The following is a 16,947-nucleotide window of genomic DNA, read 5'->3' as shown; positions in this document are numbered from 1 at the left end:
CTGCTTTCATGATAAATTGTTCCCTTGTGTGCTGATGTTTTGTAGTTCATCAATGTTTTTATGTGGAAAACTGATCCATGTCGCTTACTGGAAGGAATCGGATAATCTCCTTGTAATTGGCCTTCCAGCTGAAAGGTAAATTTGTGAGATATTTTTTCTAAGTGACATTTTTAAATGGTGGTGGTGCTGGTAATGTCTAAAATAAGCCACTAGCTCTCTTATATTGTTGCTGGATAATGTAGATAGTTTCTGACATTATGTAACAGCTGGTAATCCTAAATTCAGAACTGGCATTCAATTACTTTCAGTGACACTTAGTTTCAACTAATTACCTTTTCCTGGATTGTGCTCATTTTGTCATTCAGCTGTATCTGTATTCATTGTATTATGTTAGCACAATTCTTAGAGGAGTTGTTTTGGTATTACAGTGTCCCTCTCTCTCAGCTAAGGAACATGATTGCAGATGTTGTCCGGACTTTGAAATTTATGTATGGCTCTCTGGACAGGTAAAATACTCCTAAATATACACTGTTTTGTAATTACTAATCCTTTTGCAAATTTGGGATTTGGATATGATGTTGTGTTGCTTGAAATCTGATTTCAGGAGAATTTTCATTTGGATCACAAATCCCTGTCCCTTTATTTGCAAACTTGCAGTTCCAAAATGATTTGCCTTGAAGCGGCATAGTGAGAAACTCAATTTCAAAGCTTTATTGTGTACAGAATTAGCTGGGCAGTTTCAGGCTATGTGTAATTTATGTGTTTCTTTGACATAATTTGCTAAAGGTTATCCTACTTCATTTCTCAGTGACAGAATGAATTTTGTGTTCTGAGCATCATAACTTACTCATATTTCACTTTACTTTCCAGATGCCACTTAATAATAATAATCATAAACTGGAATGAAAGACATTCCATGCTTGTTTAAGTTCTTGCATATGCCCTGTGACATTGTTTGAACTTTCTTTGAACAGTACGTCCCCATTCCATAGCTCAAACTTCATTTGAATGTTTCACTATGTGGCCTAGGGAGATGCTCTTAGAAAAACACAAGTCCCAAAGTTGTTTGGATGCTGTAACCATAGAAAAGCTGCTGCAGGGGGTGAGGCCAAAGGAGTGTACATTTTTCATATTTTGGCTAGTAAAAATCACCTGCTTCTAGGCTTGAGGATTATATTTTCAACCAGGAGCTCTTCCAAGCCTAACTCCCTCCTACCCTAGGCAGGTATCATAGATGCGCATAACTTGTTGTATGGTTCTTTGGATCATTGTCTAAAACATTGTAAAATATGTTCCCCAGTAAAATTTTAGAAAACATTTTATTCATTTCTTATATTTCAACTATTAATATACCTCTTAATTGTCAAACTTCCTTAAGTGGTATTTTTTCCCATTAAACATTATGTGTCATTGTCTTCAAATATTAAATTTTAGTTGTAATTTAAGTGTTTACATGAAGGCTAAAATAATGTGTGTGAAATGCTGAAATGTGCATAACTGAAATTTCCTCCAGTTCCTTTCCTTTTTATACCTTTTTAATCCCATGCTCTAAACAGCATAGTTAATGGTTTGCCATGAATGCCCCAATCCCATCCACTTTTCTCCTTGCTGTATATTATATATCTAAGTTAGAGTTTTAACTGTGAATTATCATGACATCCAAACAACGCTATTGAAGTTCAAATAGCATGAAAGGGGAAATTATGGTTTGCTGTCTTGTGCTTCCTTCTGCCTTCCAGAAAGTTAAGTCAAATTGTGGTATCCTGCCATAAAACAATTTCTGCTGTGCACACAGGTTATGGAAGGACATTTCTTGTTGTTCTAAATTTTGCTTTATGTTTGTTCAGTGCTTTTTGTCACGTAGGAAATGTTTCTCGGTTGGATCACTTTTTCAACCTGTTCTTCCAGCAAGCCCTTCACCCTGCCAGACTCAGCTCATGTACCAGTCCTAGTTCTCAACACTATGATAACTGCAGTGCATTGCTTTTATACAACTTTCCAGGAGTGCGGTGGTTGTGCCTTCCACAAGAAATTAAGGTAACCCTGACCACAGCTTTTAAGAGAATTAACAGATGAGAACCCAAGGTTGAAGAACCCAAGGTGCATAGAGAACTCTTCATATATTACACATATTATAAAGCACAACTCTTGCCTAAAACGGTGTTTTCTCACTCTCAGGCCCAAATTGAGTGGGGCGTAAGAGGGGGCACGTGTCTTCGACAGATGATTAGGAGAGTGGCAAAACAGCATCTTGTCATGACAAACCCACAGCATGAGAGATAAGAGGAGAGAGGAGCAGCAGCTGAAGCACAAGCTCATTCATTCCTTATGGTCCAGCCAGGTTCTGCTTATTATAAGATGTGGGTGGTTGTCCACCCACCTTCTCTAATAAGCACAAGCCAGCCAGAATGTAAGGGATCACTCGCTGAGCATGTACACCTTTCTCTTGCACAACTCATCAGCTTAACTCCTCCTCTTTTACATTCCTGCTGGACCAGCAAGAACGTAAAGGAGAAGTCAGGCCCTGATGTGGTGTGCCTGACTATAGCCCACCCACCTCTTCTAATAAATGGAACAGTTTTGCTTATTAGAAGAGGTGGGTGGCCATAGAAAGGCCTGCCCCCTCACCCGCCCCAGGAAGAGGAAGGTAAGAATTCGGAACATGAAAGTAAGGCTTCCTTTTTGCAGCAGCAGGGGAGGGACTAAGGCTCCTGCTGCTGCCACTGAGAGAAGGAACCCTACAGAAGACACACAGGGGAGAAATACTTTGTCCCTCTCATTGTGTGCCCCCCCCCCCCCCAGCAACCAAGAGAAGGAAGTTCATGAAGCCTTGCATCTCTCAGTGGCAGGTGGGGGGAACAAAGCTGCATAAGATGGAGTGGCAGGGCAGACTTTTGCTCACTACAGCAAAATTTTTAGATAAAGCACACTTCATTCTCACAACCTAGCGTAGTGTATGTATGAATTTCAGTAGTAAATCCGAGGTTTAAAGGGCAGCTCTAAAGAAATGTGTAGCTCAAAAGATATTTGGGCTTGTATTTCTGAATACTTAGCCCTGTGAAGTGAATGCACTAATAATTATTTAAAAGGTCGCTATGCGTAACTCAGTTCCCATAATATTGTCTGTTAAAAGCATACCCCTTCTCTAGTTTTTGGAGTGATACAATTATAGTGCGAAGTTTTATATTTTTGATAGATTCAGTTAAAAGAGTAATTTTGCCGTAAAAGTTACTTATCCCATTATTAAGTGGAAGGCTAGCAGCAGTTTCAAAACAAAAAACCCCCACAAACTGAGAAAAATTGATTGCCTACATGGGACAGGAAGTGTTTTCAGTTGGAGATTAGGAAGAACAGAGAAACTAACTATTTGAACACCAACTGTGTAGCTGGCAATTCTGGCAGCACTGGTTTAAACCTAATTTTTCTCACTAAGATATCTTGTTCACATACTCTGCAGGAAGTGCTTTCTTACAAATTAAGCTCTTTTCACTGTGGAACATATTTTTGGCTGGTACCTTATGGAATGATTATGAAGATCTATAAATAAAAGGTTTTCTTAACGAAACTTACTGTAACGCACTAGATCCTGAAGTGTGCAAGTTTAACACTTCTTGGGTGAAACAATGGTAATGTGTGAGAATGTTTTGGAAAATTTCCATAGAGACAAAAACTAAATCCTGAGTGAAAAGCATTTTTTCTAATAACTCAGCTGGATACTAAAGCTTTGCCAGATTTCAAGGGAAATTCAGGCCTTGTTTTAATCCATGAAAATAGTGAGATTGGCATGTCTATTATATTAAACAGTGGGTTTAGGAGACAGAGAGAGAATATTTTTCTTTCATTTCTGAAGGGGGAAGTATGCAACCACTGGGTGCTTTTCTTTCGACCCTGATTATAGCAATCTACAAGAGTTTGGAACCTGATTTTGCTCTAGTTCTGAAATGCCATATCCATCTGTTGGTGACTCTGTGTACTGTGTACTATTGTCTCAGTACTGAGAGATGCCAAGGAGGTTTTATCATTATTTGGAATAAATTTAATCTTTAGTGTTTTCATTTGCTAATGTTTTTCAGGTAGAAATTGATACAGCTCTGAGTGAGTTGGAGGCGGCAGACTTTGCAGAACTAGTAAGGAACCTTTTTTTTTTTACACACTCGTTAGCTCTTTCAGGGCCACAGTCGGGGGCACTGCTGGAAGCCCACTGAAACCCCTGCCACAGCAGGAAGACTCTGCTTGAGATCTGCAGCCCCATGGCCTAGCTCATGGGTAGGCAATCTAAGGCCCAGGGGCCAGATCCGGCCCAGTCGCCTTCTAAATCCAGCCTGCGGATGGTCCAGAAATCAGCGTGTTTTTACATGAGTTGAATGTGTGCTTTTATTTAAAATGCATCTCTGGGTTATTTGTGGGGCATAGGGATTCGTTCATTTTTTCCCCTTCAAAATATAGTCCCGTCCCCCCCAAGGTCTGAGGGACAGTGGACCAGCCCCTGCTGAAAAAGTTTGCTGACCCCTGGACTAGCTGTTCCTTCTTGTGGCTTTCTTCCTCTGACTCAGAAGGGGAGGATCAGCCACCTCCCATTTGTTCCCTTTCCTCTGGGCCCCAACCTGACTTCAAGGTAGAGAGAAAAGCAGGGAAGCAATGGCTTCTGCTTTTCCTCACTGTCATTGCCTTTGAGAGAGGGTGAAATGCAAGGGCAGCCAGAGCCAGTGCTTGCTTGTCTCTCCCTTTGGACACCAATGAGATTTGGTGACAGCTAGCCAATATTGAATCCACTAAGGGAAGGTGGAGGGAGGCTCTGTAGTGGTATGCAGTGAAATATAACTATCTATGTTTACTTATCTGTAAGCCATTATAAACAGTACAGAAAAAAGAAAATTAATTTTAAAAACTGAGGATTATTACAACTATCTGTTGTACAATTGTTGCTGCAGAATATACCGTAAATTTCGCTCCATAACACGCAGATTTTTCCTCCTAGAAAGTAAGGGGAAATGTCTGTGCGTGTTATGGAGCGAATGCCTACAGATGGCGGGGGAATCTGCTGCAGTTGTGAGCAGTCCGTGGCTTGCTTTGAAACAGCAAAGCAGGTGTAAGCGGCTCCTGTCAGCGAGCCGAGCCGGGAGGAGGGAGAGAAGCAGAGCGGGCTTGGCTGCTTTAAAAAAAAACCCGTCCTCTATGTTCCTCTCTCCTCCCCACAGAGCTGCTAAGTAGCAGCGAAGCTTTTCAGCCAGCCTAGCCGGGAGGAGGGAGAGAAGCAGAGCGGGGTTGGCTGCTTTTAAAAAAAACCGTACTCTCTGTCCCTGCCTGCAGTTTTTTGCTGTCCGATTTTGGATTAGCCACTGTAGGGGCTGTGTGTGTGTGTGCTTGAGCTATCGTTCTCCTCCTCCTGCTTCCCCTTCGCTCTCCCTGCGCCCCTGCACTCTCCCTCCGACTTTAGAATTGACACTCTGTGTCTGTGTGTGTGAGAGAGAGGGCTCCTTCTCCTCCTCCTGCTTCCCTTCACTCTCCCTGCGCTGTCCCTCCGACTTTAGAATTGACACTCTGTGTGTCTGTGTGTGTGAGAGAGAGGGCTCCTTCTCCTCCTCCTGCTTCCCTTCACTCTCCCTGCGCTGTCCCTCCGACTTTAGAATTGACACTCTGTGTGTCTCTGTGTGTGTGAGGGCTCCTTCTCCTTCTCTTGCTTCCCGTTCACTCCCCCAGCGCCCTGCGACTTTAGGGCCAGTTCCCTCTCTGCGTGTGTGTGTGTTTTGACCTCACTGCGCTTGGGGGAGAGTGTTGGTCGCAATTTTTCTTGATTTGTCTCAGAGTGGTTACTATCATGGTTTCCTTGCCGGGGAGGAGGGAGAGACGCAGAGCCTGCTTGTTCTAAAGGAGCAAAGCTGGAGAGGAGCCTCTCCTGCATTATCAGCAGCATCCTTCTCCACACCCCCCACGCGAGCTCCTTGTCCCTTGAGTTCTTTTCCTTCCCTCCCCACTTAAAACGTGGTTACAAAGCACGGATCCACATGTATCCTCAGGATTTTTGCACTAGGTCACCCCAAATTCACCATCAGATCACATAGCATATCCATGGCTACAGCCTGCACCAAAACACACACGCACCCACTGTTTCATGGGGTCGCAATGGCGCAAAAACGTGGTTACAAAGCATGGATCCACATGGATCCTCAGGATTTTTGCATTGGGCTACCCCAAACTCACCGTCAGATCACATGTCTGTGACCACAGCATGAACCACAAAAATCATATATCCACTGTTTCATTTAGAATATTTTTTTCTTGTTTTCCTCCTCTAAAAACTATGTGCGTGTTATGGTCAGGTGCGTGTTATAGAGCGAAAAATACGGTATTACTAGTAAATAGTATGTGCCTGTTCTACATATACTGACAGAAGCTGTGTGTACATGCTGTAATCATTGTGATACGTCTTTTGAGCTCTAGACATATTTTATTATTTCTCTCTAATAATAAAGTATTGCAGTTTCTCTAGGAAACTTTAAAACTTGCTTCAGGGAACTTGAAGGTGGCAAAAAGTGATTTCGTTATTCTGAAGTAAATGTAATATGCGTTTAATACTCATTTTAATTAAAGTAGATTTAGTAAACTGTAAATGTGTACATCCGAGGCATAAAGAAAACAATTATTCTAGCTCTTTCACTCACTTTCTCCCCTTCTGGCTTTTATTCTAAACATGATTTCACAAGTTTTCAAGAAATACTATACATATCAAAGGCTATGCTGTTTTGCTGTTTGTGCTGGAAGAAGTCCCTCTAGTGGCAAGAGCTGCAACTTTGAAAGCAAAAAATGTTCTGACAAACATAGCTTTTGAAAATGAATATAAATTGATTGATTATGTTAGTTATAATCAGCTTGACAAAATAACTGGTAATTTTGTGACAAATTAGAACTTCTAAAAAGAAGTTTCAAGCTTCTTCAGTGTCTATGTATCACTACTGGAAGACATCTGCTGGCCATTTAAAGAAAGTATCCTGAGGAATTAAAGTACTGTGTTGTATAATGCTCAAATTGCTTAGCTGAAATCTGAAATGGTGTCTTAATTGTTTTGTTTTACAGTCAGAAGATTACTATGACATGAGACGACAGTATACAATTTTGGGCTCATGTCTCTTCTACAAGGTAAGACATTGAACCCTTACCAACATACAGTCCCTGGGATTCTTTGGGGGAAATCATGTGCTTTGAATGTATGATATGCAATGCAGCCTAAGTCCATGGAAGTGGGAATAATTTGATATGAAAAGGCAAAACTTCATACCTCCAAGTCTCAGAGCTTTTATCAAGCAATAGCTTCATCTTTTCAAAGTTCACCTTTGCAGCCTTTGGGGTTAGAGGTTTTGTCTTTAAATATAATGAAAGCTGGATTTCTTGGGAATCCAGTGGATTCATTGCTTGGTTACAGGCAATGTGGCAACATTCCCTGGTTGCTATGATTTCTTTCGCAAATAAAACCAAACCCTTGCAGGCAGAAAACTCTTTGAATAAAGAAACTGGTTATATATGATATCTTGAATCTATGCTATCTCTTTGTTTTTAATTCAGGGATATTTAATTAGTAATCACTTGCCAAAGGAGGATTTAATTGATATTGCATTATATAGCAGGCATTATTGCCTCTTGCCCTTGGCAGCAGAACAGCGCATTGGTCAGTTGGTAATATGGCGAGAAGTGTTTCCACAACATCATCTTCAGGCATGTGAAGCATCTTCTGAAGGGTATGAAGAACCCAGAGCAAGATACTTTTTACTCATAGTTGGTCTGGTAAGTTTTGTGGGGGGGGGTACATTTGCAGCTGTTTTTCTGTTAAAATGCATGCTGTGATGAACATGTGCTAAGGTTCCATATATGTCATTTATGAACATTTCCTTTTTGCTCAAGTTATTTGAAAAATATTTTGTGTCAGGTCAACAAAGGCGGTCCTGCTGCAAGTAACCCTACAACACATGCACACATACTCCACTGAGTGGGGTATTGACAGTGGGGTATTGACCTTCTCAATTGCAGTAATATACCACTAGAAAAGTTTGGTTGCCACCATCTCTGTCATCGTAAATCACGTTATTTTTTTATGTCTGGTAGTTGCTTTGCTCTCTGATTTGAGTTCTGAGATTTTGACTCTTGCTTGTTCTGGCTTTTCTGTATTCTTTTGAATGTCACAGACATTGAAAAATGGAATCCTACTACCAAACATATTCTTCCCTTTTTCTTTCAGAGGCACTTTATGTTGAGTGTCTTGTTGGAAGCAGGAGGTTGTGCTTCCAAGGCCATTGGAAATCCGGGGCCAGATTGCATATATGTGGATCAGGTCAAAGCAACTATCCTTCAGTTGGATGGAATAGATCTCAGCATAGATGAGAGTTTGGAATCACCCTCCACTCCACTGCTATCCTGTGTAGATTGGTTCCTCCCTGCATCGCGGGACAAACTGGAAAGCTTGACCAGCTTGTCTTTTCTCAACAAACTGCAGTACACAGCAGGCACTCCCGCAAGTAAAAAAGTGCCATTTAGTGATTCTTCCTTAAGGACACGTAAGCCTAGTCCCTTAAGAAATAGTGGGATGCCTGACAATGATAGCAACAGCCCTGAAGCAGGAAGTGGGAACCTTAATACAAATCCTGTGCAACTGAAAGGTCCTGGACGACTTGATGGAAGTAATAGTCTGTTTACGGTAATGCTTTTTCTTTCCCTAAATTTCTTAAAATTATGTTTCCCACATAGTAATGTTTTGGCACAAACAGCGAAAGCAAGCTGAAGAAGTACTTCCTGAGTGTAAGGGGAGGGTGTGGTTCATGTCCATGATGTAGCTTCCCAGTCTTACTTCCTTTGGGTTAACTCCTAAATCATTTTCCATCCATAAGCACAGCTTGGAGAAGTGAGAGTTGCCAAAAATGAGTTATGTATATGGGTGTGCCATGTATTCTAATGGGAAGGTTTTTGTCATAGTTGTATAACCCTGTTTCAAGGGTGCTTTGCATGCCGTCATTGCAAGATGAAGTTACCAAAGTGTTCCTCTCTCTTGCCAGTATTCAATAAATACCCAGCTGAGTTCCTTTTTCTTTCATATGGCTTCCCCCCAGCACCTATCCTACAAAGGTTTTTTTACACCATTTAACCAAAAGTATGTGTAAAATAATACACATTAGGTAGTACAGTACTTCTAAATTCCAAACTAAACAACAAGAATCAAGCATGAAATTTTAATTCTGATTGGCATCAAATTAGTTTAGTTTGATCCACATAATTTATTAAAACTGCATAATACGTCTCTGTGCTGAAAGCTATGGGTTGTATGCAACTAAATTATACTTAGATGCTTTGAAATCTGTGAACACACATTAGTATTGTCCATTATTTCTTTGGGTTTACTCAAAGTATGACTTTGTTGGCTACAACGTTTTATCTCTCCAATAAATAGCACAAAACAATTTGTAACAGAAGATTTGTTCAAGTTGGTTTTGAAAAACAATTACATTTTTGAAAATAACCATAAATCTTTCAAAAATAATGTAGCATGTCACTTGATAGCTCAGCATAGGATCAGAAAGCATGTGAATTGCTGAACTAGCTTAATATTTTTAATAACAGCCCTCGTACTTGTATGTTAAAATCTGAATCACACACCTACTGTGAGCTTTTAATTCTGCTTGTTTTTCAGATCGCCAAAAAGAAAAATATTCTTCCAAATCCTTTTAATTTAGGAACCCTCAAAAAGAACCTTACAGATAAGGAAACTGAACTGTATAATGTTATGAAGTAAGGTGTTACTAACTTTTGTTCTTTAGCTTCTGACTACATTAATATTTTGTGTGTGGATGTATGCAAATAAAAAAATAAGGCTGGTGTGCCAGTTATTAGACTGCCTATTGGAAAGTGGTCAGTTTTTGAAGCTGTGAATGTCCTTGTGTGGCTCGTAGCCCATCTTTATAACTAACTACATTAAGGTGTACAGCCATTGGCTAGCCAGTGTGCTATGCGAGTGTACACACTTTTCCTTAGAATGAATTGCCACTAACCATGCACCTCCACACAGGAAACTTCCCCATGATTTCTTCACCTTCCCCACTTAAGCTATATGGGGCAGCAGGAAGAGCTCTTTGCTAGGCTTTCCTTGGGAATCTGGTATGAAAACACAAGCTTTTCACTAGTGTGCATATATTTTTGTGTGCAAACTATTGCAGTATTTCATTACATTCGTTTAGGATTGAATCTGACCAAAAAAAAAAGGCCATACAAAATAATAATAATAATAATAATAATTTATTATTTGTACCCCGCCCATCTGGCTGGGTTTCCCCAGCCACTCTGGGCGGCTTCCAACAAAGATGAAAAATACACTAAAATGTCACAAATTAAAAACTTCCCTGAACAGGGCTGCCTTCAGATGTCTTCTGAATGTCAGGTAGCTTTGACATCTGATGGGAGGGCATTCCACAGGGCGGGCGCCACTACCGAGAAGGCCCTCTGCCTGGTTCCCTGTAACTTGGCCTCTCGCAGTGAGGGAACCGCCAGAAGGCCCTCGGAGCTGGACCTCAGTGTCCGGGCAGAACGATGGGGGAGGAGACGCTCCTTCAGATATACTGGACCGAGGCCATTTAGGGCTTTAAAGGTCAGCACCAACACTTTGAATTGTGCTCGGAAACGTACTGGGAGCCAATGTAGGTCTTTCAAGACCGGTGTTATATGGTCTCGGCGGCCACTCCCAGTCACCAGTCTAGCTGCCGCATTCTGAATTAGTTGTAGTTTCCGGGTCACCTTCAAAGGTAGCCCCACATAGAGCGCATTGCAGTAGTCCAAGCGGGAGATAACCAGAGCATGTACCACTCTGGCGAGACAGTCTGCAGGCAGATAGGGTCTCAGCCTACGTACCAGATGGAGCTGGTAAACAGCTGCCCTGGATACAGATTTGACCTGTGCCTCCATGGACAGCTGTGAGTCCAAAATGACTCCCAGGCTGCGCACCTGGTCCTTCAGGGGCACAGTTACCCCATTCAGGACCAGGGAATCCTCCACACCTGCCCGCCTCCTGTCCCCCAAAAACAGTACTTCTGTCTTGTCAGGATTCAACCTCAATCTGTTAGCCGCCATCCATCCTCCAACCGCTTCCAGGCACTCACACAGGACCTTCACCGCCTTCACTGGTTCTGATTTGAAAGAGAGGTAGAGCTGGGTATCATCTGCATATTGATGGACACCCAGTCCAAACCACCTGATGTTTGTTAATTGTTATTGGTACAGGTTTCTTGCTGTTGTTGCACATTTCTTATAAACTCTTGCTTTAAATAACTTAACTGTTTGACTAATCCTTTTGAGCTAGGCCCAGTTCCCTGTACTTTTGCTGGGGCAACTTTTTATGCTTAGTGTGGTGTGGGAAATTGTGAAGAGTGGATCTTGCTGTCATCTCATGCTTGGGCATGGGCCATAATGGACTAGCCTTGCTGAGAAGAAATGGCCTTGCTGAGAAGTAAGAGGGACTTTGAGGGTCTGGATACAAAGGTCGGTCCAACATTAATAATGACAAAACAAAACAAATTCCTTCCAGTAGCACCTTAAAGACCAACTAAGTCAGTTCTTGGTATGAGCTTTCGTGTGCATGCACACTTCTTCAGATACACGTGTGCATGCACACGAAAGCTCATACCAAGAACTGACTTAGTTGGTCTTTAAGGTGCTACTGGAAGGAATTTGTTTTGTTTTGACTATGGCAGACCAACACGGCTACCTATCTGTAACTATTAATAATGACAGGTATAATAAACAGCTGATTTCATCTGCTGTCTTAAGCCACTCTTCCTCCACGGACAATCCAACCAAAAAGCTGGTTGTTTCTACTGTCAGCAGGTAGACTATCAGCAAAATCAGAGTTTCCCTGCTTAATTTCCTTGAAACTGTAAGGAATAAAATTGTGACCCTGCTACAAGTTGGTTGAAATGCCAAATCCTACCAAAAAAAAAAAAATCTAACTTAATTTCAGCTAAACAGAATAGCTTGGAATCTTAAGAGAAGTCACCAGCTTCTTAGGACAGAACATACATGACTATTTCAATAAAGCACTATCTATGTTCACAATTAATTCGTATAGAAACAAGCCACACCCTAGGAAAATTTCTTACTATGTTGCAGCTGATGGGTTTGCTTTGCACAGTAGGATTTGTGTTCTTAATTGTAAAAAGGTGATGATTGATTAACTATTTTCTTTTGCTTTTGAAGGTTGACATCTGGTCCTGAAAACACTCTCTTCCACTATATTTCTCTAGAAACAATGCATGGAATTTTTATCACTCCAACACATTCTGAAGTCACACAGCTGAGTGGAACTATGCATCCCCAGCTCATCAAGAATTTCCATCGCTGTTGCCTTTCCATCCGTTCCATTTTTCAACAAACTATGACAAGTGAAGTATGCATTATTATCGTTAATTATGGGGAAACTCTTTTGTTCCTAACAAGGGAATACCTAGCTACTCACAAGTAAGCCCTACTAAATTCAATGGGACTTTCTCCCAGATAAGTGAGTATAGGATTGCAGCATAACTCTTTTCTCTTAAAATGGGGATAAATTCACTTTTTAAAATAAATTTAACTTCTTAACTGCATTACTATGGCAAAATTAACTGTTTATTAATGAAATATGATCTCAATTTAAATAATGGCAGAGCCAGACTTTGTGGAGTTTATAAAATCTGTACTTCCAAGTAATTCACTCTGTCTTATTCAGATATAACAACAAACCATGGTTTCTTGTTACAGTAATGAGCTGTAGCAAGTATTGGGCTTACACACACCTTTCTACAGTTCATAAGTACAAGGAGAGGATGGAAGGAAGAGAGGGGAGCACTAAGTCTGGAGCATGCCATGGCATGTCCTTGTATCAAAAAACTATGGTATTTGTGTTAGGTTGAGACACAGAATTTAAGCTCCCTGGAAAGATTGATTCTACCATTCATGAAATCAAGAGAGGATTTAGTTACAGTGGTGCCTCGCAAGACGAAAATAATCTGTTCCGCGAGTCTCTTCGTCTAGCAGTTTTTTCGTCTTGCGAAGCAACCCTATTAGCGGATTAGCGCTATTAGCGGATTAGCGGCTATTAAAGGCTTAGCGGCTAAGAGGCTATTAGCGGCTTAGAAAAAGGGGGGGAAAGCGAAAAAAATCGCAAGACTCGCAAGACATTTTCGGGGAAATTCGAAAGGGAAATTCGTCTTGCGAAGTGCATCGAAAAACGGAAAACCCTTTCGTCTAGCGGGTTTTTCGTCTTGCGAGGCATTCGTCTTGCGGGGCACCACTGTATTGTGGTCTGATGTTACACCTGAACCAGGCTGCTGCATTGTCAACTTTCTTTAATCAGGACTGCTTTAGCACAATGGTCAGTACTATATATGAAAATTAAACCTGTTTTACTATATGTATCTTTAATCTCAAATTTGATGCATGTGATTATGTCAAAAATAGACATGTGCTTACATAATGTTTTAATGTAACACAGATAAAACCTTTTTTGGTATAAGCTGAGGGCCGAACAAAGTGGATAAAATGTGATTTAAGTGAATTCTTTCAACTGCTAACTTTAGTAAGAAAATCCAGCTGAGAAGTATATTTAATGATCATTTTCTTCAGTATACATATCTCCTTAGCTGTGGCCCCATGCCTAGTTTTATTCTTTATGTCTGCAGCAAGGTCACTTTGGAAGCAAACATTCAACTTCGAAGAGAAATCAGAGTAATGTTATATCTCCCAAGTCTGAAATTTTCTTTTCAATTCTAGCTGTAGCTGAGTAGACAGCTATTTCTTGGTTCATACATCACATTAAACCATAGTTTAAAACAAATTATGATTTAATGTGAAGACACATTGTGCTGATGCATGCTGCTGAAATGTACTGCACTGCCAGGAAACAAGCCAGAATCTGGATTTTTGTAATGTCTGAATCCAGCATGGTAAGACTTTTTTTCAGCCAGAACTTGCCAGAACTCAGTTCCGGCACTTCTCAAGTAGGTGCAATTGCCATTATAAGAGAACAGTGAAGTGGTAATGGTGGGTTCTGGCACCTCTTTTTATAGAAAAATAGTCCTGAGTGTGGTTGCTCTCTTCAAACAATCCATGAACAGTAACCAAGGTTTGTTCTTGTCTTACTGCTTATGGTTTGTTTGGAGAGAAACGAACAATGAGCCCATGTACAGACAGCACAAAAAGCCAGACTAGTTTGTTTCCTGACATTGCAACATTAGCACTTTTCAGGAGTGTGCACCAAGTACACTGTATGGTCACATTAACCCTTAGTTAAAAACAAACTATGGTTGAATTTGATGTGTGACTTCAGCCAGTGTGGACAGCTATTTATCAAAAGGTGTAAAAACATCCTTAGTCATAACATTTCAGAAAATATTTGATCTATGTTTTATAACAGACAGTGAAAGCAAGGTTCCTATTCCTTGCTCATAATGCTAATTTAAATTTCATTGCCCATTTACTTTCTTGTTTTTCATTACAGACTAAAAAGACTACAGGTAATAGAAGTTCAGACCGCAAAAAAGCAAATTCTGGCCTACATCAAGTGAAAGAACATGGGGTGTTGTTTGAATGTTCTCCTGACAACTGGACGGACCAAAAGAAACCTCCACCAACTATAATGTACTGGGTTGTGGGGTAAGTGAGCAATAATACCCCTTTTCTGTTTTATGGACTTCCCAAATCCTCAAAACTTCTGTTTTCCAAAGTTTGTAATTCAGCATCTTTTACATGGGTGGTCTTAGTCACTTCCCTAATGCAGCCATCTATTTTTAACTTTTGTACCACAAAGGATGAAAACGTAGCAGAGGATCAATTCAGTGTGCATAAATATACCTAGCAAAGAACATTTTGAAAGCTCAGCACGTACTGCTGTATAGTTATTCCATTTTTAGTTCATTATTAAATCCTTACAAAAGCACGGACTGTTTTTAGAATAGCCTAAAGATCTTGTTCTGACACAAAGTTTGTTTGTTTTTTTGTTTTGTTTTTTTACAGGAGACTCTTCATAGATCCCAAGCCTCGGGAGTTTTATGTCTGTTTTCATGACTCAGTTACAGAGGTTGCTGTTGAACTGGCTTTTAAGCTATCTTTTGGCTTAGCTCTGTAAATCTGTTTAGCTATACACCATAAACCTTCCAACACACTTAAGGCACACAAATAAGAATTAAATTATGGTTTTGTCCTGGATGCTCTTTGAAGTGTTCCTCTAGAATAATATCGATGAATAACTTTTCAAATGTTTATAATAATGCATAGATGTCATCAACAGTATTCTGAGTTGACTGACTTTTCAGATTACTTGTTTTAAAAAAAACTAAGCAAATGGTGATTTTCTCTTTACTGCCTTGCAACAAATTTTGCACGTAAGCACTGTGATCAAGAAGGGTCTGTATATGTGAACCATATGTAGATCTGTATTCTCAGAGCTGAGTTTCTTTCTTGCAAGGTTTAAAAGCTCAAAACATGTTACACTTTGCTCAAGTTAAAAATGCAGTTGGGCAGAGGCAGCGATCTGTGGGGCACTTTGTGAAAATGTGAACATCTGTAAAGAACTCAGTTTCACACACACACTTCTGGACTTCAACTAAGGGAGTGTAATGTTTAATATATTACTTAGGGTACAGAATTCTAAACATGCTATGGAATGTATTAAAGATCAGTGGGGTTGAAAAAAAACCCCTGAACATTTTCTGATTTTTATCTTATACAGGGGACAGTGGGGAGGGTTGAAAGGAAAAAGACTACCTTACATTAAAGGGCTATAATATTTTATACAGTAAATGATGTTATGTATAATTATGTGAGTGAATAAACATTACTTGTTATAAAGTAACATTGCCCTTATTGCAGATGCTCTGCGGCAAACATCAGAAGGAAATAACCATTTTGTTTTCAAAAACTTTGTATAAACTTTTTTATTTTATTTTTTTACAATAAAGACATATTTGCAGAACGTGCCCCCATGTATTTTTATATTCTCTCATGGGACTGTATACAACATTTCACAAGCAGCAGGCAAGTCACACAACCAGCATTTCCACTTCCCCATAAGCTCCCTATATGCACAAAAGCCTCTGCAAAAGGTTAAGGGCATCTACTTAACTGTGGGCTGATCTTACGGGGCTGGCAGAAGAATCTTGCACCATTCTCACAAGATTCCCAGTTACTGCATTCATTCTTAATGTTTATTAATTATTGCATAACTTCACTGGAAACATCACTTCTCTTACTGTAGAAATATCTCCTAGGCCAGGGATGGGGAACCTGTGTTAAAACATACTGGATTATCATTCCCATTAGCCCCACTCATAACCAACAATTGGGGATGATGGGAACTCTAGCCTGAGGTTCCCCATCTTTGCCTTAGGTAATCTTAACAGCTTTGTGGGTCGCTTGGTCATAATTCTCCAAAATAATAAAAATAAGGACACTGTGGCCTCTTAACTTTTGTACCACTAAATTTTGGACGCTAAATTGTTGTTGCATAACTCCAGAACCCACAACACTGCTGAAAGCCTCTTCTAAGAAATGCAACAAGAAATGCTGAATTAAGTGGGGATTGATTGAGTTAGGCCCTAGAGTAATGGTGCTGCTGCCTTTGAAAGCCAGTCTGAATTTTTTTAGTCCTAAAATGAATTCCACGAGCCCTCGTGGGCTATCTTGCCATCCAAACTTTTGTTTTTTGCTCGGCAGACAGAGCTTGAACACCTGTTAACCTTTGGTTGGAGAAACTGCGTTCGGAGGAGCCCATCGTTGTGATTAGGGCAATGTCCCTCTCCCGGTGCTTGCTTTGCTGGTTTCTAGGCCCTTGTTAGCAGAGGTTCCTATTCCTTGCTCATAATGCTAGGCCCTTGCTAACCTCCATCTCCAGGAGGCCCAGAATCTTCTTGGAGAAGGGATGCCCAGGAAGAGAGGCTCTCGTGA

General features: G+C 40.5%; 2 protein-coding genes across 4 annotated transcripts in view; both read left to right on the top strand.

Moving 5' to 3' along the window:
- Positions 1-15,976, top strand: part of INTU (inturned planar cell polarity protein) — a 34,032-nt gene extending 18,056 nt beyond the window's left edge. For 2 of the 3 annotated variants that reach the window (XM_081876736.1, XM_081876735.1), the window contains exons 6-16: positions 46-135; positions 429-506; positions 1,848-2,037; positions 4,074-4,127; positions 7,075-7,137; positions 7,561-7,779; positions 8,231-8,686; positions 9,674-9,771; positions 12,226-12,415; positions 14,504-14,658; positions 15,019-15,976. In XM_081876736.1, the coding sequence (XP_081732862.1) occupies positions 46-135; positions 429-506; positions 1,848-2,037; positions 4,074-4,127; positions 7,075-7,137; positions 7,561-7,779; positions 8,231-8,686; positions 9,674-9,771; positions 12,226-12,415; positions 14,504-14,658; positions 15,019-15,130 (1,705 nt within the window). In that variant the 3' untranslated portion in view covers positions 15,131-15,976. Of the gene's footprint in view, positions 1-45; positions 136-428; positions 507-1,847; positions 2,038-4,073; positions 4,128-7,074; positions 7,138-7,560; positions 7,780-8,230; positions 8,687-9,673; positions 9,772-12,225; positions 12,416-14,503; positions 14,659-15,018 lie in introns of those variants that run through there. The other variant, XR_014160294.1, reaches the window with a different exon arrangement.
- LOC309350338 (putative CENPB DNA-binding domain-containing protein 1) overlaps positions 1-16,947 on the top strand; it is a 136,096-nt gene that overhangs the window by 96,620 nt on the left and 22,529 nt on the right. The gene's annotated exons all lie outside the window — the stretch shown is intronic.

The sequence above is a fragment of the Podarcis erhardii genome (assembly GCF_964252035.2).
Source record: "Podarcis erhardii genome assembly, chromosome: 9".
Lineage (NCBI taxonomy): Eukaryota > Metazoa > Chordata > Lepidosauria > Squamata > Lacertidae > Podarcis > Podarcis erhardii.
The sequence above is the reverse complement of the archived record's forward strand: the minus strand, read 5'-3'. Positions and strand labels throughout refer to the sequence as shown.